This window comes from Oculina patagonica, chromosome 3, assembly GCF_052425735.1.
Source record: "Oculina patagonica isolate OP01 chromosome 3, crgOcupat, whole genome shotgun sequence".
NCBI lineage: Eukaryota > Metazoa > Cnidaria > Anthozoa > Scleractinia > Oculinidae > Oculina > Oculina patagonica.
The window spans coordinates 11,246,719-11,272,271 of NC_135760.1; the positions used below are offsets into that span (position 1 = coordinate 11,246,719).

The 25,553-nt window shown below is 37.4% G+C and overlaps 2 protein-coding genes and 1 long non-coding RNA gene across 4 annotated transcripts in view; 1 reads left to right on the forward strand and 2 right to left on the reverse strand.

The window, feature by feature from the left end:
* Nucleotides 1-2,212, reverse strand: part of LOC144646512 (eukaryotic translation initiation factor 3 subunit C-like) — a 63,199-nt gene extending 60,987 nt beyond the window's left edge. The window contains exons 1-2 of one of the 2 annotated variants that reach the window (XM_078506132.1): nucleotides 1,868-2,212; nucleotides 683-786 (exon numbers count right to left, since the gene is read on the reverse strand). The gene's annotated coding sequence lies outside the window, so the exon portion shown is untranslated. The remainder of the gene's footprint in view (nucleotides 1-682; nucleotides 787-1,867) is intronic. The other variant, XM_078506131.1, reaches the window with a different exon arrangement.
* Nucleotides 2,213-13,356: 11,144 nt separating this feature from the next.
* Nucleotides 13,357-22,497, forward strand: LOC144646500 (protein NLRC5-like). The gene is made up of 2 exons (XM_078506111.1): nucleotides 13,357-13,428; nucleotides 17,952-22,497. Exon 2 carries the CDS (start codon nucleotides 17,983-17,985, stop codon nucleotides 21,151-21,153), a length of 3,171 nt encoding a protein of 1,056 aa, XP_078362237.1. The 5' UTR covers nucleotides 13,357-13,428; nucleotides 17,952-17,982; the 3' UTR covers nucleotides 21,154-22,497.
* Nucleotides 22,498-24,276: 1,779 nt separating this feature from the next.
* LOC144646553 (uncharacterized) lies at nucleotides 24,277-25,200 on the reverse strand. Its single transcript, XR_013569441.1, has 2 exons — nucleotides 25,120-25,200; nucleotides 24,277-24,675 (listed from the first exon to the last, which is right to left on the reverse strand). It is a non-coding gene; the product is annotated as an uncharacterized LOC144646553 (long non-coding RNA).
* Between the last annotated feature and the right edge of the window lie 353 nt (nucleotides 25,201-25,553).

Sequence of the window (25,553 nt, forward strand, 5' to 3'; positions counted from 1 at the left end):
AAAGGTAATTAGACGGATTGCTTTCTTTTGCATTCTTTCAAGTGGTTTAATATTATGTTCATAGGTGTTACCCCAGACTATACAGCAGTATAAAAAAAAAGTAGAATGGTGTTTCAAATTCCAAGAACTTTTCAAGACTGACATTAAAAAAGTTGACGGACTTTTGAAGAAATTGAGCAGATTCATAGAATTTTCATGATGACAGCCAAAGTTCAAGGGCTTTTAAGGACTGTAGAAACCAAGTAAATCCTAATGCCATCATCAATCTTTGAAAAATACCCATCATCTTGTTTTTTTTTTTTAACCAAGGATTTTAGTGTTTTGGTGTTGCTTATGTACTGCTTATTTTTTTTTTTTTCTTTCGTAATATTAAACAGTTATTTTAATTTATGAGCACACATTGGATATGAGATGGTAGATAGCCAACGTGGCGCATAGCACCAAGTTGCAGGCTATAACAAATATCTCATATCCAACAAGCATGAAAGGAATAATTATTGTTTTATCAAAAACACCCCAAATGTTCAGCTTTGTTGATGCTTATTGGCTACGATATTTGTGGTCAATGGTATATGAGCTCATATATGAGCTCAATCAAAACTCAGTAATTGCAATATACCATTGCTAGCATTTAATAAAAATACGTTGTATTTGATTGCAACACCCATTTCTAGCAACTTACTTTTGTCTTCAATTGAACTGGTGTTACTGTCGTAAACTATAACGTACATGTTCCTTGGTCTGCAGCTCGGCATCAGGAGGAACCGTGAAAGCACCAATGTCGTTCTAAAAGACAACAAGCAAATTAAAGTATTTATAAATAAAGAATAAAAAAGTAAATAATTAAAACAATTTGCTTATAATTCTACGTACACTGTTCCAGCAAGTTTTCATTCTGACTGAAGAAAAAACACTTAATCAAAAAGGTACCAGTAGCTGTCCTTTATTTGTTGGAATACTATATTTTTTAATTTAAAGTATAGTCCAACACAGAAAAAAGTATGTCCGCGCTGTGTACATGTGTCTAGTGCTGAACTTTATTAAGCTTTGTGCATTATTGTATTGCTCGGTCATGGTAGCACATTTATTAGAATTTTGTTGGCATAGACTAGAGGTGTGGAGAAAGGGTCAAAATTAATCAAGCTTCAACAGTGTAGCAGAGAAGTACGCCTTGAAATAATAAACAGGTGCAAGGTGATCTAGGAAGGCTATCTGGAGTAGACGTAGTATATATTTTTTTTGTAGCACAACCTAGCTAAATAAAGAATGCGCTCTGATTAGTTGATTAAGCATCTCCTATTTGCCCAAGGTAGACGCTAACGACTACCTTCAATTGAGCGCGCGAGAGTTAACAGACAGCACAAGAGCACATTGTGTTGACGTTTGTTGACGTAGTTAAAATGTCTTAATTATTTCAAAATTAGACTTGTTCCATTTCTTCTACGTTGTTATCGGTTGTTTACTTCGGGTTACGAGGCAATAACGAGTGATTATCGATAACTACTAGTGTACCAAAATGGTAGAAATGCTGCCAAAGGGGAAGAACGATGCAGAACTGATGCTTGCAGTAACTTTATACTTTTTATGTTTGAAACGGTTAAGTACTGTAAAATTGAACTGAGATTTAACATTAGAAAATTTATTATCATTATTATTTCAGATATTTGTAGTAATATCAACTGAGGAAGTTTAATTAAAGGAGACTTATGGAAACTGAAACTCTTTAATAAAACTATACTAGTCAGTTACAACCAAAGGTTAGATTTGGAAGTCACAGCAGTAAAATTAAACTGAAGTGGGTTTTGAGTTGATTCGAGTGAACTTTTAAACAAATTTTCCATTGAAAAGCAGAGTACCGGTACTTAACTGTTTCAGTTAACTTTAAGATGTCACTTGTTTTCAATCCTGCCTCACGCCTGGTCACTAGCAAAGTGCAAATAGACGAGGCCCGGAGACGAGGCCGCATTAGCGCGAAGATTGCGAGGATCACATCATGAACTCCACTGCGTATCGTGAATTTTCCATTCACGCATAACCACAATTCCTTGTGCCTTTGATCTTACCGCCGACCACAATTCCTTGCGTTTGTTAAAAAAAAGTGATTGCATGCCCTATAAAGTAATCCTTTGCCGATTAGAGAGCTGCCTCGCTCGTTCGCTTCAGGCTCACTCACTGCGGCGGCAATTACCCAGAGAAGAATACCGCAACATACTTTGTGTACACTGACACATATGAGAAACCTCAGTGTGACGTTAGTATGACGACATAATTTTCTGTATATGAAGCACTTACCCAAATTTTTAGCATTATAGCATTGTGTCTGTGCTTCGCAGTGGACACAAAAAACTTCCATGTTGCTTACAGCTAATGGCACATTCTTACTAAAAAAAACTAAGAACCTTTGTGTGTGACAAAGCGAATGGTGCAAAATTGACCTCTGAAAATAATTTCATATAAAATTTAACAACTCAATGTACTAACTAACCCTTGGTGCAAATTTAGCTGTTATAATATGACTTTCATTGTAGTCAAGTCTTTGTCTTGTATCTGCAAAAAAAAAACAATACTAACAGTAAAGACACACTTGTAAGAACCTACAGTACATGTAATTTTTCCAGGTTAGCCTGAACAGGTTCTTTAGGACAAAGGGTAATTAACACAATTTTTTGCTATTAATAGGTTCTTAATAGTATCTTATTTTCTGAAGAAAAACTTACTTTGTTGCTAATAGAATTTTTAATAATTATCACAAGAGCGTGCATTGGATATGAGATGGTAGACAGTCCGGTTGACGGGATAAAATTCAAGAAACGAAACCAAAATGGCGACACATAAAGATGCATCTTTCGCGACTACAATCATAGCTTTTTCTACCATGGTAACTTTACTTACACAGCTGATTCACACATTTCTAAAGTGGAAATAGATAAAAGGCAAAATAATGCCATATTGACCGCCCAGTTCAAAAGGGAAGCTATTTTCTCAACTAAGGTTGCGTCCTGGCGACCGGGCTGGAGTGTTCATATGGGAAAATTTTCTTCCCGGATGCCGATATCTCAGTTGCAGAAACCGAGATATCAGTAACCAGGCTGGCCCGCGTCCTAATATGAACACGTCGAAAATTTTACAGAGAAAATAGGAGCGAGCGGAGATCTCGGTAACTGGGCCAGCCCGGTCAACTGGGATCATACAAAGAGGCCCTTAGAAAACTTTTAGAGATTCCAGCATAAATGAGAGAACAGAACAGTTACTATTCTACAAATTTGTAGAATAGTAACTGTTTTTGGTTTACTTTATAATCTACTTCTCAGATGAACTGTGTAATGGGTCAAAATTTTCATATTGCTGTCCTATCCACTTTAAAATTGTTCTACTGTCGCTGGAAAATTCCTATCATTGCTTTTTTGCATACAGTTTACAAATCAGTAATTAAATTGGGATTGTTGATGATCAAGGCATTAAATAAATAATTAGTAGATATAGAAGAGCAAATAAAAGTTTGATTAAAAGAATTTTTTTCTATTTTCTTCACTGGTAAGAAATGAATTCAAACAAGATCATTTTTTCAGCATAGTTGAAGTGTGAATTACTGTCAACAACAGCGGCGGTTAAGGAGATGCAGCATGCAGGGCTGCAGGAATTTCTGAAATTTGTTAAAACTGGCTGGGACAGCAATACAGTCAAAGCTCTCGTAAGCGGACACCCCTAAGCGAGACGACGAGCATCCCCATCACTTTCATATGCGAGTCACCCCCCCGGGAATAAGCTGCCTTACCAACTGAGCTAGAAGTCATTCACTGGGATTGGCGGTTATTATTTAATAAATATTTGTGAACAAAGGCTGTTGCAAAGCAAACCACTTAGCTATGTTTTAATATCACAAAAAATGCAATCCATAAACTTTACTATTTCCTTAAAGTTGACTGTTTGCCATAAATAAAACGCTACACAGTACAAGACTTACAAAATAAGCAAAACTTTAAACTTTAGAAAGGTCAACGTACAAAACAAAGGAACCAGATCCTGGTGGATCTGATCAGCAAAAATGTAGAGATACAATTTTCAAGTAACTGCAAAACAGAAAGGCTGACCCTACAGTTGGATTGAACTATCATATTTCCAAATTATATTTCAATTCAATCGTATATGGTTAGCCTTTCTGGTTTCCAGAAAATAAAAACAGTTTCACTTCAATTCGAAACACTTATTCATCATTAAGTTAGGAATTCGGCGAAATAAAGTTTGCCAGCCCTGGTATCACAATAAATTTATCACAATAAAGAAATATTCGGACGACCAGTTACTGAGTTACATGAAAAACAGAGTGGAATTTCTTACCTGATTGAGAATATTATACACCTCTGTGCACTCTAATAGAATAGTCCCTGTTGACGACATCTACTTTGTTTAAAATGTTATTTAAAGTGATTTAAGCTTTGCTAAAACAGGCAAAAAACTTAAAAATTCTCAAGAGTCTAATGTCCACCATCCGCCATGTTTGTTTTCCTTGCGACGGGCTGGATCAAAAAGTGGACGGCGATAATCGTAGGGGCGGGGCGGGTGATTCATTTAAGAAGGGGCGGGGGGGGGGGGGGTTGTGGCTGTGTAAATTCAGTGCATGAATCAAACAATCAATCATCTTTATTTTCACTTTTGCCTAAATTAAAGGTAACGGTAACAGCAAATAAAATTATCAACGGAGTCATCCAAACAGAGCCACGCGGAACTCACACAAAAGTCTATAAAACTGAAGTGTAATGAAGCCTAGATTTCACAAGTCGTGCAAGCAGTAGAAAGGGAAAATTTTGATCCTTGCGGTAAAGACAAGCACAAGGATCAAAATGCAATGCGCTTGTGATTATGTTTGCGTCGAAGCCGTTTTCATATTTTCACGGTGAAATAAGAGCTGTTATCTATGCGCTCGTGCTTGCGTCGCTAGTGAAAACCAGGCAGCTTATACATGTAACGGTATATTAAAGTAAGCTTAACAAGACAAAAGTTTGATCAAAACATGAAAGCGAAATCAATAACAAACTTCAAAGATTAAACTCTTACAAAACGAGAAGAATGGAATTATTTTAAAGAACTGTACGATTAAAATAAAAACAAAATAAGAAATAAACAAATATTTCAATTAAATCGGGCCGGAGTGATCATCTGCGTATAAAAATCTCGCTTGCACTGGAAGGCGTCTTATCAATTCGCACTTTGGATTTTTCTGGATCTGTTCCCTGTCTCAGAGGTCGTTTCACGGTTTGATTTATCAGGCACAATAATTTCAACCCAGCACTGAACTCAACTAACAGTTTTTCTTGAAAATAATCATAACGCCATTTATTGCAACAAAGTAAACCAAAACCTGTTGTTAACTGACAAATTCTTGCAACTGTTTAGGAATAAGGCTCCAAGGTAATATTCCTTTTGACAAAAATATGCCCTTATGGCCTAGGGGAGGAGAAATGACAGAATCTTTGTGTGAGGCCTCTAATTGCCCATGAGACGCCAAACAAAAAATATAGATTACTAACAAAAATGTGCCCTTATAGCCTAGGGGAGGAGTTTGCGCAAGGCCTCTTATATTACGGGAGATTGCAGATCATTCCTTTATAGATAAAAAATCCGCTCAGATACACAGTTCACTCAGCTCCTCACTCTCTATATCCGGTCCAAACACGCTACATATTGGGAACTGTTCTCTGAAATTCCTGGATGCAGGTTAGTTTCTACTTTTTAAAAACTTTTAGGGTTAACATGTATATATGGATGTTTTGTGATAATTTTTAACCCATCAAGAGATTTACGAATTTCATCAATAGAACAGTAAGCTTTATTTTATGGATAGGTTGGCAGTTTCTCGCTAGTAATGTTAAGTCTTCTAGCCAGCATTCTCGCAATAGTCGCTGTGTTTGCCCATCGCTATAAACGTGATTTTCCTACAGATCGAAAGTAGCCAGCTTCTTTAATACATTGTCCATCGCGATTGACAAGAACAGATTTCCAAAACAATCTATAGCATTTTACAGTCAAACAATAAAACCGATATCTCTTGGTATGCGCCGTCTCAGCTGGGCCAAGGTTTTGTATTTTCACATATTTTCGCAGATGCATCGGGCAAGAAATGAAAATCAGTAAATAAATATGGCATCTGAAACAAGTAGATTCATATCCGGAAAAATGTATTCTTTACGAGACGATAACATTTTTGCAACAAATCGCGAAATTTACCGGTACACACGCTGCCAAACATGAGCGGAGAACTATATGAACATACCCGGCCAAACGTCTGACGCGAAGATTTTTACTCCAAAAAAAGCGGTGAACAAGCGACAAATGTTTCGTCGAGCTAGCACACGCCGCGCGAGGAAAATACGTGTGATGCTCCCTTGCCATTTTTTCCTTCTTTCGAAAAAAGATACCCTATCTCAGACCAGGCGGTAAAATCGCACTTCTCAAAAGATGAGCGATAACAGTATAAGAACAGTTTCTCGAGGGAGATGTACCTAATTACTGACCAGACTGCACACACTATTCCCTGCTGGTATTTATTTAATATCAACCCTAAATTGATAGACGTGCCAATTCTGAAATGTAGGCATGAATAGATTGTGCTAGTAAAATTCAGGAAAAATTGCTTGATAACCAAAAGTTGCTCTAAAGTTGCTCAAATATCAAAAAGTTGCCACCAAAATTTAGAAAATTTGCTTGCTCTAGAGTCGTTTTGTTTAAGATAAATACTCAAAACGTGTTTGTTTGTTTGTTGCCATTTCAACATTATAATTAAATACTCTTACAATCATTAAAAGAGGCCAAAAAGCCATTGTTATATGAGAAATATAACTGATTACTTTGTTGTAATCAATATATTCTTTAAACTCAACATAACTTCAATAATAGATACGTATTTTCTAGTTAAAGTTCCTAACTAGTCAACCTTGCAAAGTTTACTTGGATGGGCATCATAATGTTTACTATAACCAAAGTTTAAATAAAATCCTTCGACATAAACGACTTTTTATGGTTTGGATCGGTTTTATATCAATTTGTTGCTCAAAAGTTGCCAAGGAAGGCAAAAGTTGCCCTAGGTTGCTGGTACCAGAAAAAGTTGCTCAAAACGCTAAAAGTTGCTCAAAAGTTGCCGAGCACAATCTTTTTATGCCTACTGAAATGACAAGTTATTCTTAATAGTTTTGGTTTTTGATCCTGAATGATATGTTTATTCGATTAATCTAGGCGTCAAACTGGCGCGCCGATTCCATTTTAAAACGTTCACCCTTAACCCGGCTTCAAACAAAACTGATCAGTTTCATCCCACGCAATGATATCTATTACAGCGTCTAAACATACAAAAAGTCGAAAAAATCGAGAGAGTAAAGAAAGAAGAGTGGAGTCCAACTAAACATTTTCGGGGTGATTGTGAAACCTAATTATGCGGGCGTTGCTTGAATTACTTTCGTCCTCAATGATAGGTTTATTTATTTAAGAAGCCAACTGTTTATAATCCTGCCAAGCGTCCAACTGGCTGCACCTTTAACCTTCAGACAAACTTGATCAGTTTCATAGCGCGGCCCGCAATGTAGCCACGAAATTCCATCTGTAACGTGCTTCTACCATTCAAATTTTGGTTCGTTTCTGTTCAACTCAGTTGAAACCCGCCACTGAAATGTCCTCTAATTAGACCAAATCGTCCCCGATTATGGCTCCTGACCAAACCTGGTTGTTAACCGACAAATTCTTGCAACTGGTTTGGAATAAGATAACATTCCTATCCCTGGATACAAGACTTAATTCCCCACCCTTCAGTTTTGCCGACATTTTGTTATGGTGCGTTCGCAAGAAGACAACTCTTTGATTCGTGACAAATGCCGTGTCAAGCCACGCTGCATTAAAAAAACATTAATTACTAGGATTAATTTTAATTCTTGACAAAAATAATATGTGCCCTTAAGGCCTAGGGGAGGGGAAATCACAGAATTTTTGCGTGAGGCCTCAACTGACCTTTAACTGTCAAGGAGGCAGGAGATATATATTCTTCAAATACAGCATCCGCCCTGATACGCCATTCACAAATTTTAGTCTCTACTCCAAATCGATCCAAAACTCTTTGATTTTGAGCTCGAACCCTTTGCTTTGGACTTCCGCCAATGCAGGTTGGTTTTCTGTTTCTTTTTTAAAAAACATTAAAGTTTAACAACAACAACAATTTGTTGAGGTATTTCCATAAAAGTACATGGCATTACCTACTTACACTTAAGAAATTATAAAGATATATAACATAGAATCAGAAATAAAACAAAAATGCGATTTTATCATTTGGAAAATAAAGTTTCATGTCTAAGAGACATTGCTTGAAAAACAAAAGCAGCAGTTGATCGACAAACAGCAGCATCAATGCTGTTACAAAGAAATAAAGATTTTGCATTAATATCAAACTCATTAAAAATACTATATTTGGCGGTTATTTCATTAAAGAATTTTAAACGTATGTTAACATATAACTTGCATGAAAATAGGAAATGCATTTCGTTTTCAATTTCATCCGAATGGCAGAAAGAACAGATTCTCAAATTAATAGGAGTCTTGGGTATTGTTTGTCTACCAGTTTCGATACGTAATTTGTGATTCCCTAGTCGAAATTTGCTAATGGCAGTTCTGTGATGAGGATTGTTAATTGCGTCCAGAAAACCAGATTTTTTGGTATCTGTTTTAAATGAATAATAAAATTGTAATTTTCTGTTTGTGCTAATTAGTTTTAATTGATGAGCTATTAACGCTTTGCTAATGTTTTGCTTAATGTGAGAAGTAAAGAGTTTTCCGTTGTTTTCATTTAATGTTATAGAGCCCGAGTTGTATTTATTGCATAACTGATTATAAAGACCTGTCTGGTTTTTATCAGCCATCTCCTTAGAAAGCTGTAGACATTGCTTAGCGATGTTATTTTCTGGTAAGCTTTGAAGATGAATCCAAAATTTTATTATGGAGGTTTCAATGGCTAATTTTAGAGGAAGTCTTCCAAGTTCATTTCTGGTTGCAACATTTGGGCATTGTTTATTAACTCCTAAGAGTTAACAAGTTAACAAGGATATGTGTGGTTATAATCAGAATTTAACTAGCTAGTGTCTTATTTTAGCTTCAATGGCACAGTAATTGTTCGCCGCTAGCCTGCGAATACAGCCGCCTCTCATTCGCGTCCCGCAACGAAGAGCGAAACACGAAGAAAGACGACGTCTCTCTTCGTGTTTCGCTCTTCGTTGCGGGACGCGAATGAGAGGCGGCTGTATTCGCAGGCTAGTTCGCCGCATAAATTGGCAAAACCGCAACTCCAGTCGTACCATTTCTTTCGAGTATAAAGGTTGGATTTTCTATATCTAGCCAGCATTCTCTTCTAGCGATCAGTCACATTCGCTTTGCATGTTATTTTACGAATCAAGCGAAGGGAAAAAGCTTTACATTATGGACGAACGCTTTGGAATGCTTCCAAAGACTGATATTTCAACTAGACTGTTTTGCTCTTAGATGCCTTAGTACATTTATAAGAGTCATGCAAAATTATCAGTAAGCGATAGCTCTTAGTGTGATCTAGTGGCTCCTATATTCGACAACCATTAGCCGCGACTGCGACGAAATTCACAGACGCTGGTCATTTGTGTTAGTATATTCAGTTTGTCCTAATCATTGACCGTCATACCGTATTTACTCGAATAAGCGCCGCGGCGCTTATTAAATTTTTCCCACCTCAAGTGCGGCGCTTATTCGGGGGCGGCGCTTATTTGAGGGCGGCGCTTATTTAAAATTTGACTCCACAAAGAGTCTTATATTTTACATTTATCGAAAATAGCATCTTCTGATTGTCATTATTCGTCTCTTCTGAAGAGAGAAGTGGCGCTAGCTGTCCTAGCAAAGTTCGCGGCCTTCACAACATTAACGTATTGTAAGAATGTTTGACTAAGAAAAAAAATGGGCGAGCAGTAAAACCATCACTGTAAACTGCAAAACATCGCTTTTGATGAAACGAAATGTCCAAGTTTGCATTAGAGTTGCTTTGTAGTGCATCGGGACTGCGGCGCTTATTAACTTTTTTGTCCGAAATGCGGCGCTTATTCGAGGGCGGCGCTTATTTGGGGGCGGCTCTTATTCGAGTAAATACGGTATTTGTTATTCGACTTACTCATCCAAATCAATGTAGCGTAATCAACATCTTTGCCTGGAAAAGAAACTACCGCACAAAAATCGTTATTTTTTCAAGCTAGTGGCATGATTTCATCACTGCAAAAACTTTTCCTGAGCTCGACATTTGACGGAATAATATTGCTCTGTGTTCACATTTAAGTAACATAGAAATCTCTAAAGAAATTTCGTGTGACTGTGTAGCGCATATAACTAGTGAATTGAAAACGATAATTAAAATGAAAAATGCGCCTGATGGTAGTATAATGTTTCCATACGTTTCGGGGCTACTGCCCCTTCTTCAGTGGAAAATGTGAAATGCCATCTAACGGAAATCAGCAGTAGTCCTGAAACGTATGGAAACATTATACTACCATCAGGTGCATTTTGCATTTTAATTTTCGTTTCACATTTAAGCCGACTGTTAAACTTTGCAAAACTGCCAAAACTACATACGTTGGTTATTTATGATCAATCTTGGCTTCTAAGCCATAAACTATCAATAAAGTACTAGAAAATGTGGCTAAAAGTACTTGTGAAATTAACTTGATTAAACGTGTGGTGAACAGAAATGGTTTAAGTCGTGAAAATATGTTCGCAATGTAAGTGACATCTCAAGATGTCTATTTCGTTGAATGATTATGGCATCATTAAGGTTACTTTGTTCATAGTACATCAGTATATAGACAAACGGCCACAAAACATTTCTTGTAGAATTAGCCCAAGAGATAAGCAAATTAGTGGAGAGGACGTGTGAAATTTCGTATTCGACGGAACAGTGATATCTGTTGTCTTGAAATTAGTTAAAAATAAAATACTGAGTTTGTGAAGCGTACACAGTTGCGAAATACTGCTCATTTCTACTACGTTTCTTCTTCAATTCTACTCTATTAACTTGGTATCGAAAAAAAGAGAAGAATTAGTCAATGCGAACACTCGATCATCATCTTAATTTTACTCAAGCTAACTATAAATTCCTGCGCGTAGAAAGGAGTGGAAATGTAATTTGTTCATTTGGCTTACATTATCATTATTGGGGAAAACTGCTTGATGGCGAAATCTGCTCTATCAGATGTGTTATAAATGGGAATCGAATTGATGTACAAGCATCAGTGGTTATTATTTTGGCGGAAAATACTGTAAAACTCTATATAACGATAAATAAACTTGGACAATTGATAAAGTATTTTTAACACAGACAACTTCACTACTTGGGCGTGAAAATATGATTGCAATTTTATCAGTCATCAATGTTAATGATATCTTGTGCATAGCTGAAGGGATTTGTCTAAATCAGTTTATAGTACATTGTACAACAGTAGAACAACAAAGTTTGTGAGAGTTATCAACACATCGGTACAGATTTTGGAATCAAAACAGACAATAAACGTATCTATCTTTAATTTTTTCAACCATCGCTGAACTCAGTTTAAGCAAAAACAGACGAACAAACAACAACAACAACAACAAATAAATGGCACGCAATGCATGCAGAAGCGATGACGTTTTACAAAGGGTTTTAAATATTTTTAGGAAATTTGTCAAAAATTAACGTAAATTAAAGTTCAGTGGAACACCGCTTTAGGGCACCTGCTTAACACGAACAGTTTTGTTTGTCCATACATTTTCTCTAACATTAATTTAATAACGGACAACAGACACTTTCTACTGTGACCCAAGTGAAACGCTCTCGTACAAAGTTTACCTTGCTTTACGGATACTTTTCGGTCACTGCTTATATTATCTTTGCACCATACATTTTTCCATTTGTATTGATTTTGTCCTTTTTGCACCTCGTTAGAAAAATGAAAACTTTCTTCAAGCTATGCGTTTAATTCTAGTTGCGTTACCTTATAGCGTGACATCTAATCTACGATACACGATACCTTTCGCGAACGACCGGATATGCAAGGTCAAGTTCTGTCTCTGACCGGACCACACAGACTAGACCCATTGTATGATTTCGGGCGACTGCGTAGCGTATATAAACAGTGATTTTATATGCTGATTTTAAATGGTGAACATGGCGACAGATAAAAGAAATATGTTCCATACGTTTCGGGGTTTCTGTCCCTTCTTCGGTGGAGAAAAATCAACTGCCATTTCAATTTATTCCACAGAAGAAGGGGCAGTAACCCCGAAACAAAAGCAACATATTTCTTCTATCTGGCGCATTATTCTCGTTTACACAGGTCAATTGTATATATGTCTGTTTACTGAATCTAATAGAATTTGTCAAATATAATTTGTCTCTTTCGTTCATATCTTTTATTAGTCCTTTCTAACTCCCCAGGAGTATTTTGGTTTGTGTTTTTCGCGGCGCATTTCTTGTTGTGCTAAACTTGATCTTTGTTCTTCCTGTAGTTAGTTTCCAGTCCTATTCGGTCATTCGATCGGCCCGGACAGAACCGATCGAAGGGCTCCAGCATAAAGCGATGTAACGCCATCGCTTAAAAACAGTGTTGGAAGGATACTGATCCTAATCATTTATATTTTCCCAAAGTATTGAAATTCGGTATACTTCATGATTAGTTATAGCTGGTTAGCTGATCCTGGCGAGGATCCTATACTTTTGTTTCTCAATGGTGGCCCTTGCTAATTTACGTTTTGGTTATCAAACATTTCTGTCAAAATAGTATCATTGGGACCCTGCAACAAAATAAATTAAAACCGGCCAAGGTATAAAAGGTTAATCTCAGCAATTACAGACCTTACAAATCGAGAAGAATGGAATTTTTTGTAGTCAGAATTGTACAATTAAAATAAACACAAAAAATTAAAAACAAACAAATATTTTCAATTATAAAACAGATCGGAGTGATCATCTGTGTACAAAAATCTCGCTTGTACTGGAAGGCGTTTTATCTGCCCCCAGGCCAAGTCTCAGTTACAATCTTTGTCATTTATTGCAAACTGACAAATTCTTGCAACTGTTTAGGAATAAGGCCTCAAGGAAACATTCCTTTACAGGACGTTCTTGACAAAAATGTGCCCTTATGGCCTAGGGGAGGAGAAATGACAGAATCTTTGTGTGAGGCCTCCAATTGCCCATGAGACGCCAAACAAAAATTATAGATTACCAACAAAAATGTGCCCTTATGGCCTAGGGGAGGAGTTTGCGCAAGGCCTCTTATATTACGGGAGATTGCAGATCATTCCTTCATAGATAAAAAATCCGCTCAGATACACAGTTCACTCAGCTCCTCACTCTCTATATCCAAACACGGTAAACTGGAGACTGTTCTCTGAAATTCCTGAATGCAGGTTTGTTTCCTACTATTTTAAAAACTTTAAGGGTTAACATGGATATATAGATGTTTTGTGATAATTTTTAACCCATCAAGAGATTTACGAATTTCATCAATAGAATTTATTTTATGGATAGGTTAGGAGTTTCTCGCTAGTAATGTTAAGTCTTCTAGCCAGCATTCTCGCCATAGTCGCTGTGTTTGCCTATCGCTATAAACGTGATTTTCCTACAGATCGAAAGTAGCCAGCTTTTAATACATTGTCGATCGCGATTGACAAGAACCGATTTCCAAAACAATCTGTAGCATTTTACAGTCGAACAATAAAACCTGGCCGAGGTTTTGTATTGTCACATACAAAACTCACAAACATGCAGAACGAGCTAATTTTTTGCGCAGCTCGCTTAACCTCGCTTCTCGCGCGATTGAAGCATTCCGAGATTTGCTAGTTTTCTCCCGCATCCCGGCCGCAGGCTAAAAGTCCTATAAGCTAAAGGAAGAAACTGCTCTCCTGTACATAACAGTCGGTGGAATGTTGCATAATTCTTTTCCATGTATTGTTTTCATCCACTTTATTGTACCTTCCAGCTAGAGTTATTTAATTTTATGGCCAGTTAATCTCGCACATGTTCTCGCAGATGCATCCGGCAAGAAATGAAAATCCATGAATAAATATGGCATCTGAAACAAGTAGATTCATGTCTGGAAAAATGTATTCTTTAAGGGACGATAAAATTTTGCAACAAATCGAAATATCAGTAAACACGCTACCAAACATGAGCGAAGAATTATATTAATATACCCGGCCAAACGTCTTACGCGAAGATTTTTACTCCAAAATATAGCGGACCAGTTCCGCAGCGTTCTATCATCTCTACAACATTAGAAGAATTAGAAGGTTCTTAACCAAAGAATGCACAGAAACACTGATTCATGCTTTTATATCAAGCCGGCTTAACTATTGTAACAGTCTCCTACTTGGAGTGAACGCCATCTTCAAAAATTACAAAGGGTTCAGAATGCAGCTGCGCGATTGATTTTCCAGGAGAGCAGATATTGCCACATCACACCTCTGCTCAAGTCATTGCACTGGTTGCCTGTTACATATCGTATAGTTTTTAAAATTTTGTTGATTACTTTTAAAGCCGTACATGGTCTTGCTCCAGCCTACATAAGTGAACTTATTTCCGTTAGAGAAACTGCTGGAAGACATTACCTGCGTTCCAACAATGGTTTACGCCTTAATTATAGCCAATGTAAATCACTCGCAACGCTTGGGGATCGCTCTTTTCATGTGGCCGCCCCTAAATTATGGAACGATCTTCCAAGTGAAATAAGAATCATGTCATCTATGCAAAGTTTCAAGAAAGCCATCAAGACCTTTTTATTTTTAAAAGCTTTTTAATTGTACATTTCTTTTTATAGTCATATACATTTTAATCTTTTTTTTTTAGCTTGTGAATTAAGATTTTTAGTTTTTTTTAACTATATTGTAATGCGCAATTGAAAATATTTAAATTGATAATTGCGCAATATAAGTAAATTATTTATTATTATTATTATTATTATTATTATTATTATTATTATTATTATTATTATTATTATTATTATTGTCGTGCTAGCACGCGCCGCGCGAGGGAAATACGTGTGATGCTTCCTTGCACCGCGCGAGCTACCTTATTGTTACTTATTTTCGCGGGAACTTAATTACGCGAAAATTGAACGGGCATTTTTCGCGGGACTTAAATTTCGCGATTTGGCCAAAAAAATACTTATAAAGGAACTAAATTTCGCGAAAACTGTCAAACTACTGGTCTGCATAAACAAAATGTAAGTCTCAAAATTGGCACAACTGATTTTAATTTTCCACAGCAATAGTTTCCAATGACACTGAAAAAGACCATATAACAAAACGAAACTTAAAACAGTTTGACATGTTCTTTTGTAACAAAAAAGAGCTAGTTTGACGACTATGGCGGCCTTTTACGGACTAAATAACGAATGACTATACATCAATGTTATGTTGCATACATCAATGTTGTGTGAACTAAAAGATTTTTGATACAACTAAAAGATGTTCGATAAAACTAAAAGATGTTCGATACAACTAAAAGATGTTTGATACAACTAAAAGATGTTCGCTACAACTAAAAGATACAAGCCATTTGATACAACTAAAAGATGTTTGTTACAACTAAAAGATATTCGAACCAACTAAAAGATGTTCGTTACAACTAAAAGATATTCGATCAACTAAAAGATGTTTGTTTCAAATAAAAGATGAGGAAGCGGAAATGAATTTTGAAAACAGGAAGTGATATTGTACCCAGGTTCCCTGCGATTCATCGCACATACAAAATGGCTTCTGGTGGAGCTGCAAGATGGCTGCCAGATACAGTTTTTTTTTATTTAATAACAAGTGCACAGCAACAACGAAACACCAAAGCCACTCAATTCGATTCTTTGAAGTTCTTCATTCGTAGACAGGACGAATACGAATGAACATACGCACAGGAAACTTATTCACTACTAGATATCCTGGGCGAGCTATGACGTCACTTCGAGAGAATCGCCGAAAAATCCGAAGGGGATCTTGATTTGTTCGAGAAGTCGGCTACTTACCCTGCTTCTCTATGTAATGTTTCCAACTGCTATTGGATGGTCTTCAAACTTCACCATTCCTTGTTACCAATACAATAGACTGATTAAAAGTAAGTAACCGACTCCTCAAATGGATCAAGATTCCTTTTGGATTCTTCGGCGATTCTCTCGAAGTGACTTCAGTCGTAGCTCGCCTGGAATACCTAGTAGCTGGTGTAAGTACCCGATTAAGCAAGCTTCCTGTGCGTATGACTCTTCTATTCTTACAGTTAGAACATTTTAGTTCTTTCCTATCCGTCCAGTCTACGAATGAAGAACTCCGAAGAATCGAATTGAGTGACTGCCGGCTTGTTATTTGCCTGCTTAAATCCAAAAAACCCTTTCTGTATCTAGTGAATCTGGCACCCAACTCGCAGCTCCACCAGAAGCCATTTTGTATGTGCGTTGGATCGCTTGGAACCTGGGTAAAATGTCACTTCCTGTTTTCAAAATTCATTTCCGCTTCCTCATCTTTTATTTGAAACAAACATCTTTTAGTTGTATTAAATACCTTGTATCTTTTAGCTGTATCGAACATCTTTTAGTTGCATTAAACATCTTTTAGTTGTATCAAACATCTTTTAGTTCACACAACATCGATGCATGCAACATAACATTGATGTATGGTCATTCGTTATTTAGTCCGTAAAAGGCCGCCATAGACGACTGTACCAAGATAATTCTGTAGCAAACTGACCGTAACGTTGATTAATTATAACGAACTATATAAAAGGGTATTAAAGTTCGCGTCGTTTTTTTTCGCGAGAACCTTTTTTCGCGGGTCTTTAATTTCGCGATTTTCTAAAAATCGCGAAAATCGCGAAAATTAAGTCCCGCGAAAATAAGTAACAATAAGGTATAATCGCGCAATTTGGTCTCATGACATGAAATTCTCACAGCACGAAAACAAGCGAACACCCCGCGAGAATGGGGGTGGGGGTACCCGAGAGTTGAGTGAGCGGGTACAGGGCGCTTTTATAAACTAGTTTGCTTTATTTCAGACCAAACTATGCTATTTTTCCCCCTCTTAATTCGAAAAAAGATGCCCACTGTCCTGCAGACTGCACATACTATACCCCGCTGGTATTTACTATCGACCCTAAATTGATAGACGTGCCAATTCTGAAATGACACTGAAGTAATTCTTTAGTTTTGGTTTTGAACGTGAATGATATGTTTATTCGATTAATCTAGGCGTCAAACTGGCGCGCCGATTCCATTATAAAACGTTCACCCTTAACCTTCAAACAAAACTGATCGGTTTCATCCCACGCAATATCTATTACAGCGTCTCATAATAAAAGTCCAAAAATTCATCGAATTTACAATTTAATTTATCCCACAGAGGAAAAGAGTGGAGTCCTATTAAAAAAATTCTGGGCGACTGTTGAAACCTCATTCTGCGAGCGTTGTTTAAATTACTTCTGTCCTCAATAGAAAAGAATATTTATTTAAGAAGCCCGGACTGTTTGTGTGGCCCAACTCTGCTAATCCTGCCAAGCGTCCAACTGGCACCAAACCGCGCACCTTTAACGACCTTTAACCTTCAGACAAACTTCATCAGTTTCATTGCACGCATTGTAGCCACGAAATTCCATCTGTAACTTGCACAGAAAGGCAAAAGAAAATCCAATAACCCATCAAATTTATACCTTTGCAAAACTTTAAAAGAACTAGACACGGCCGTCAGCTAAGCGTCATTAAAAATCACTCAGTTTAGACATGTTACGTATCTGCGGAACAAACTGTTTAATATGCCAGATTCTTTACGTGTGGATTGACATTGTCAATAGATATCTGATTTCTAACAATTAAAAGTAAAAGCTAATAATGACGAAGTTGTGATCAATCAAACAGTCAACAGTCAACTTATTTCAAACAATGCTTATATCTTTACAGATCCATTGAGCGGGACGACTACACATACAAAATGGAATATCTTAGAGAATTGTTGGCACCAAAAACATTTAATCGACTCAGCTATGTTGCAGTAATTGTTTGGACGCTATGCGGAGTAATACTACTCAGCATCTTTGCAGCGATGGATAACAGTGAGCCGAGGTTCGCTTGCAGTGCGAAAAGTAAAAACATGGACCTCGTACCAGAAAAGTGTCTCCAGCAGTATGAGAAGCGGCACAACAAACTGGGTGTTCCCGTCTATGCCTTCGTGATCGTTAATTTCTGTCTTATTGGAATTGTGTGCGTGATTTACTCCCAACTGGTAAAGTCAAGAGTTGAACAACTGCTGGAAGCCAATTTAAACAGAGATGCCGAGAGACAGCGCCCACCTGAAACACGCAAACTGTTTGCGGCGTACTGTTGTCAACTCACCGCCAGATTCGCTTTAGGAATTCTTTTTATAGTCGTACAAACTCAAGTGCTTTATCCAAGCAACTTTCCATCCGACTTTTCTTGTAATTTAACATTCGCAGAAAGCACTAGTGTGGCGAATGCGTCAGACGCGAACATTCAGAACACAACAAAAATTATATACGAGTGTCACAATCAACAGGCAACGAAGAAAACCTTCTGGACGAACGCTGTGAGTGTGGTGAATGGACTTTTTGCCCTTGTTATTTTGATCGAGATCATCTGGATCTTATCCCGCGCTATAAAACGGAGACCGTTCATAAAAGACAGGCACTTTTTTGCGGATCATCTCGCAAAAGCCAACTATGTTCATCCGCTGCAAGTCGAATTACAACAAGAAGCAGAACAGGAAAACACACAAGAACAAAACGCAGTACCACAAGAGCAACCAGACACATCATCGTCCCTGGAGATAACGAAGAGAAGTATCACTGAAATCACAGAAAAACGTACAGATGTCAAGGCACAAGGAGAACTGTCATCGTCAAACATCCCCGGATTCATCAAAAGTCTGAAAGAAAGTATCATTAAACACACGGAGACACTGCCAGATTTCAAGCCACTGTTTCAGCCTAAGCATGGCGAAGGCGAAAGAATGGAAGATCTAAAGCTCGACAGTATTTATACCAATTTGGTTCTTATTCCCAACAGGGCGCAATACGACTTTAGCGGAAATAGACAGGAACAACTCAAAGTGTACCCCAAGCCAAGAGAAAATCTGCAAGCACTGAAAAGACCAGAAGAAATTCTTGACGCTAAAAACAAGAAAACTTTGCTCATTGGTCGTCCTGGAATTGGAAAAACACTGTTTTCCACCAAGTTTCTCCGAGACTGGGCATCGGGTAGAACGTTTAACAAAACACATGAACTAAATTTCAAAATTGCGTTCCTGATAAAGTTCAGACAATTTAATAAGGTAGAAAAGCTTAGTCTTCGTGATTTACTGACATGGTCTGAGTATTCACAGACAGAACATCTCCGTGATGAGGTATGGAATTACATTTGTGAAAATCCCGACAAAGTGCTAATCCTGTTTGATGGCTTAGACGAGTACGTAGAAAACTCAAGTATCGCTACCGAGGCCGTTCATAACAACCGAAAAGCAAGTGTTGAACAGGCGATGCCACTAGCTTCTCTCTATGCCAAAGTAATTAATGAAGAGCTTCTACCCGGAGCCGCCGTCTTAACGACTACAAGAGCCACTGCCGTGTCAAGCGTCACAAATCTTAAATTCGCAAAAACCTTTGAAATTCTTGGCTTTGCAGCCGAACAAGTTGAAGAATATGTGGAGAATTTTACTAAAGAAGCAGCGGAAAATTTAAACGACGCAGGAGGAAAAATAAAGGAACACATCCGCGGGAATATGAACATATTTTCACTGTGCTACATTCCAGTTAGCTGTTTCATAGTTTGTTCGTCGCTGCTAGAAGTTCTCAAGTGCTCGGAGGAGACCGAAAAGCGTTTAACTGGTGGCCTTCCTGTGAAACTCACACAAATTTACAAGTTGGCCCTGAGACTGTTCTACTTCAGGCACAACGAGCAGTATCGAGATAAACCTCTTACGTGGGAAGTTATTGAAGCAAAGGAACTATCTCCCGAAGTGAAAAAGCAGTTCAAGAATCTAGAAGAACTTGCATTCAAAGGTATAAAACAAAGAAAACTTATCTTTGGATCAAGCGAAGTACCGCAGGGATTGGCAAACAGCTCGTTATTCCACAAGATGCCGGATCGTAAACGTGGCCCATTCAAGCACGAAGCTCAATTCTGTTTCATTCATCTGACGATGCAAGAATTCCTCGCAGCGAAGCATATAACCGAAACCATGAATAAAGCAGAGTTGAAAACATTTGTTAAAAATCACATCAAGAAAGGTGAGTGGCATGTCGTGTTGGAGTTTGTGGCTGGCCTGCTCGGTGAACGAGATGAGCAATTGATAAAGATCTTCACTGACCTGCTTCCCAAGAAAACAGAAAAGAATAGTGAAAGCCAGCTGATGTTTATGTCAACCGAGTCAGAGCGACGCACATTTACCTGTTGGCCGACTGACAGCGAAAAACATTTAGCACTTAGAATTATTAAATGTATTCATGAAGGCAGTGAATCAAACGTAGTACAAAGCAAGTTAAAAAACATTAGATGTAATGCTGTAGATTTTAGTCGTTGTAGTCTCGCTCCTGCTGACTGTACAGCAATAGTGCATGTGTTTAAACATGTGCAACAAATTTCGCTCATAGATTTGCACTATAATAACATTGACTCGTTGGGTTGTGCAGAGATTGCAAAGTTGTTTGACAATGACAATAGTCAACTAACGCACTTAAACCTCAACAGCAATAGGATAGGAGATGAAGGTGTAAAACAATTGAGTAAAGTAATTGTAAAAAGTAATTTAGAATTGTTAAACCTCAGTAGGAATAATATTACAGATAAAGGATTAAATTATTTAAGTGATAAACTTGTTAATACAAAGATAAAATCGTTAGACCTCAGTGCCAATAATATTACAGATAAAGGATTAAATTATTTAAGTGATAAGCTTGTTAATACAAATGTAAAATCGTTAGACCTCGGTGGCAATAATATTACAGATAAAGGATTAAATTATTTAAGTGATAAACTTGTTAATACAAATGTAAAATCGTTAGACCTCAGTAACAATCCAAACATAACAAGTGAAGCTAAACAGCGCATCCGAGATGCTAATCCTAATTGCAAGTTCATCTTCTTTTAAAATTATTTCAAAACTATTGTCATTGTCTTTCAAAAAATATCAACTAAACAAATTGTCAGGAATATTATTGTTGGGTGACCGACTGAAAAAGACAAAACAGAAACTCCGTAAAAAAAACTAAAAACAATCTTAAAATAAATGAAGACAAGTTTTCATGTCAGTGACTGATGCGTGAAGATATGAATCATGTTAAGATTGAAGTCGCTTTACATCTTCAATACAACAACAGGTGTCTAGGTAACATGAATTTTTGTGTTTTATATCATTTGACAATGATTCAAACATCTTGTGTAAGATGTGGTTTTATATTTACGGAGTTCTTGAAAAACAAAGGTCACTCAGCTAAATACCAGTTAAAATATCGTGTTAGGAGCAGACATGTTGCAAACACCACAAATATATCAGGCAAAAACACTTTAATAAGCTTCTCAATTCAAAGAAAATTGTACACAGAAAGAAAGACAAAACAAAACATCATTCTTAGCTGTTTTATCGACGGTAGCAAATCCATTGCTTGTGTTTGAAAGTTGTGTTTGCTTCATGTAGCGTTTTGAAACGAAGTTGTCTTTTCAACTCCAAGGAATTCTAGCAGACGAAACTTTTCAACTCTGAAGATTATTTTGTAGCCAGCAGCACTCAGAAAACCCAGCCTTCGCCAGAAGCGTGAAACTGTCAAACTGAAATGAAAAACAACGCTTGGCGACATTTTGTTGGGATGTAGGATCGAAATTAACCAATCAAAAAAATGTTGTGTTTCCCGAGAGGTCCTCCTTGCGAGTTGAAAATAAAATGGCGCCAAAATTGGACCATTGCAGATCAAGGCAAGCTTCGGGTAAAAAACTTTTAGTGCGTATAATATTTTCCAGCCTTCGTTCACTGCTGGATTTTTTTTTTCAAGCCATGAAAGGCTTTGCAGGATTTTTATAAGAAAGAAATACCTTAATGTGTTTCAGTTTGCTTGCAAGAATAATTATTTGACATTAAACTATTTGCAGGATTTTTTGGGCAGAATTGCCACTCTTTCCTTGATTTCTAAAGGTCCACCACCTTCTCAATGAGCTGGTTAATTGTCTTATAGTTTAATGATTTTACATGTAAATACAAAGCTGGTCAGCACAGTTGCTTTTTACACTACATTAGTGCATCTGACAAGTAAATTATCTTAGTAATGATCGTTTGAGTCAACCATAGTAGTTGGGAGAGGGGGTGGAGCAAAGGTGTAATCCTCATTCCCTCTCTAGGTATGGTGTTATTTATGTTTTGAATTTATAAAAAGATTCGTAAAACCTAGTGTGAGCTGATTTGCTCCATGTTGCAGCTTAGTTTAAAGTCAATTGAGGTGTTAATGCGACCTCCCTGTATACAAACATTTGAACTGTATCAAATTAATAATACGCAACTGTAGAATATGAACTTTTTGATCTCGGATAATTTATAGCTGACTTTAACTCATCATAGTAGTAACTTGTCGTGTAAATAGAGCAAAGCTCCAGTCCAGTTCAGAATAAATATATTTGTGTAAAGTTCTGTGTCATGTTCAATTTTAGCTGTTTGGCTATCCTGGCTCAAAATTTAGCTGACCAATATATTCTCCCGCAACATAATATTAACCTTTGTTGGCTTAGTAGTTTCCATGCCAACAAGCTTATTCGGTTTTTGAGAGGAAGGTGGGGGGGGGGATCTTGCAGTAAATATTTTGAATTCAAATCACAAAACAGAAACATTTCTTCGAACGAAATGTTCGCTGAGTATACTTCTTTAGTGATTCATGGGGTGGTCTTCCGGGATTCACATCAGACCAAAAAAATGGCCAATTCTCCAAGAAGCCACCAAAACAACTGTCTCCCCCCCCCCACCCAATGTTATCAGACAACAAACACTAGTATCAAATCAACAAGATTGTGGAAAATGTTTGCCACGGTGATAAATTGAGATTGCACGAGTATGTGTACAGACTTTAGTTCCAGAAAATGTCCCCCCCCCAGACACACAGAAGGGATTGGAAATTCCTGGCGGGTTGGGGGGGGGGTTCTTTGACCAACAAATTTTTAGACATGTATGAAGTTTAATTGGAATTTCCAGAGGGGTGGGGGATTCTTATAAAAAATCCCTTGCATGGGGAGACATGGATATTTTATGGAACTACACAATGAAACTCAATAATGGACCTGTTCGCACACCATTAGATATTTGTTGAACAGCTGGAGTGTTGGGAATTGGCTGTTTCTAAAAGAAAAGAGGGAATCATGCTCAGGGGCGGTTTCTCAAAAGCCGTGGAAATAACTTTTTTGGCCTGCAAAGTCATTTTTTGGTACCCGCATCTTAAAAATGGGGAACTGTAAACCGTATTTATTGGATTATGCGCCCTGGGCGCTCATTAAATTTTTCGCAAGTGTAGGTTTATTTTACAACAAAACAATGAATAATAATAAAACGTGAAGATCTACCAAAGCAGAATTTTAACTGTTCATTGAAAGTTTCAATAAATTACTAAGGAAACTCGGTCTTCAGGGAAGTCTCTTAGTAGTACTTAGTCAACTTCAATTTCAATTTCAATTATAATCAAAGTACTCCTCTTATGCACTTCAGTATTTTTAAAGCGGGGTGGGGGTGGGCACTTATTTGAGGCGGGGCACTTATTAACTTTTCTTACCTCAGGGTGGGCGCTTATTTGAGGTGGGCGCTTATTCGAGGTTGGGTGCCTAATCGAATAAATATGGTAGGCCTAAAACTTTGTATGCAGGGAATTGAACCTCTGTTCATATTTTAAATATATGTGAATATAGCAACAACTTTGTAATGATAAGGTTCGATATTTAAATACAATGCCAGAAATATTTTTAAGCTCACACCACAAATTAAACTCTTAACAGAAAAAGCTGGTGAAAACTGGCGAGGCTTCACCGTGACAGTTACTTATAATTAGTGAACCCAGTCTTCTGCGTGGTTGTGACGAGTAACGAGTCACAAACAAAACCTTGATTTAACCTTTTATATATCGTGCACCAATGGAGATTTTGGGTGCGAAAACTTCAAAAATTGGAAGCCCACCTAGTCAAAACCAACAGTCTCTTGCAATATTGGGAGAAATAATACTTCCATCAAAGTACAGGTTATCACAGGTTTCTGTTAGTTTTATTCGCTTACAAGATGTTCACACATTTGAAGATTTCAAAACTGAATACCCAACAATAAAATAATATACTTTACAATATTATTTCTAGTTCTTGTTCACCAGTGGAGTTCTTCTTGGCTTATATATCAATGAAACTTCACGGTATTTTCTTACAAGAACAACATTGACTTGAATCACAGACAGGACAATAAAATGCCCCCTGATAATCCTTGGTTAGTTGTGCAGGTTGTGTCTAGTTCAGTAAGATGACTGTGACTTTTGGTAAGACCTGTCATGCTGTCGTCCGTATCTCTCCTGCCAGTTGTATCGATCCTGTCTGTCCTGTTTTTCTGGCCTGTCTTGTCGATCATAATGTTGCTGATTTTGTCGACGATAGCGGCCTTGGCCTGAAAGGGAGAAAAACAGTGTTGACTAAAACAGTAAAATAGCTGAAAGCTTCAGTCAGCAAATATAAGCCTTCCCAAAAATTAACCATTTAGATTACAGGTCATGTTAAATTTCAACCAAAATTATCTTTAGCTGGTTCAGTAACATAACACCGGTGCACTGATTTGGTCGTGGTCAATCAATTCAATTGTTGAGTGTAAATGTGCTATACCCTGATACTTGAACAAAATTATTTTGACAAATGGTGTTGACAAGTCTGCATTTGACTGAGGGGAGTGGCTTTCAGTCTCTTGCCACACTAGTTAACTTTTCACTGGTTTGACAATAAATCAAACCTTTAGAGTGGTTTAATGTGAGAGGTGACTGCGAGTATCACTTGTGCAAAACTCATCTATTTGCAGGTAAATGTTGTCCAGAGAAGAAAATAATTAAGCAGTTCTTACCCTGCCTGTCCTTGAACTGGACAAAGCCTCCATGCCTTGTGTCATAGATACGTTCATTGTTTTCTACTAAATTGCTGACCTAAAAAACACCGACAAAACAGTACTTGTGATAACATGTGAAAGCTAGGAATCTCCAAATAGGTTTAGTGAAGACAGTGTTAAATATCAATCTGTTCCTCATGTGACCAAATGAAAACCAATGCTATACTAGTTATGCAACGCTTTCGAGTGGTATACTATGGAATATCCCACGAGTCACTTGTATTTTCTCGGTATACACACGAGCCTTTAGGCGAGTGCGTATGCCAAGAAAATACAACTGACAAGTGGGATATTCCATAGTATACCACGACAAAGTGTTGTGTAACTATTTTATACCATGCCATAGAAAATACGCTTACTAAATTTCGTCAAGAATACAGTCGCAGCGCACT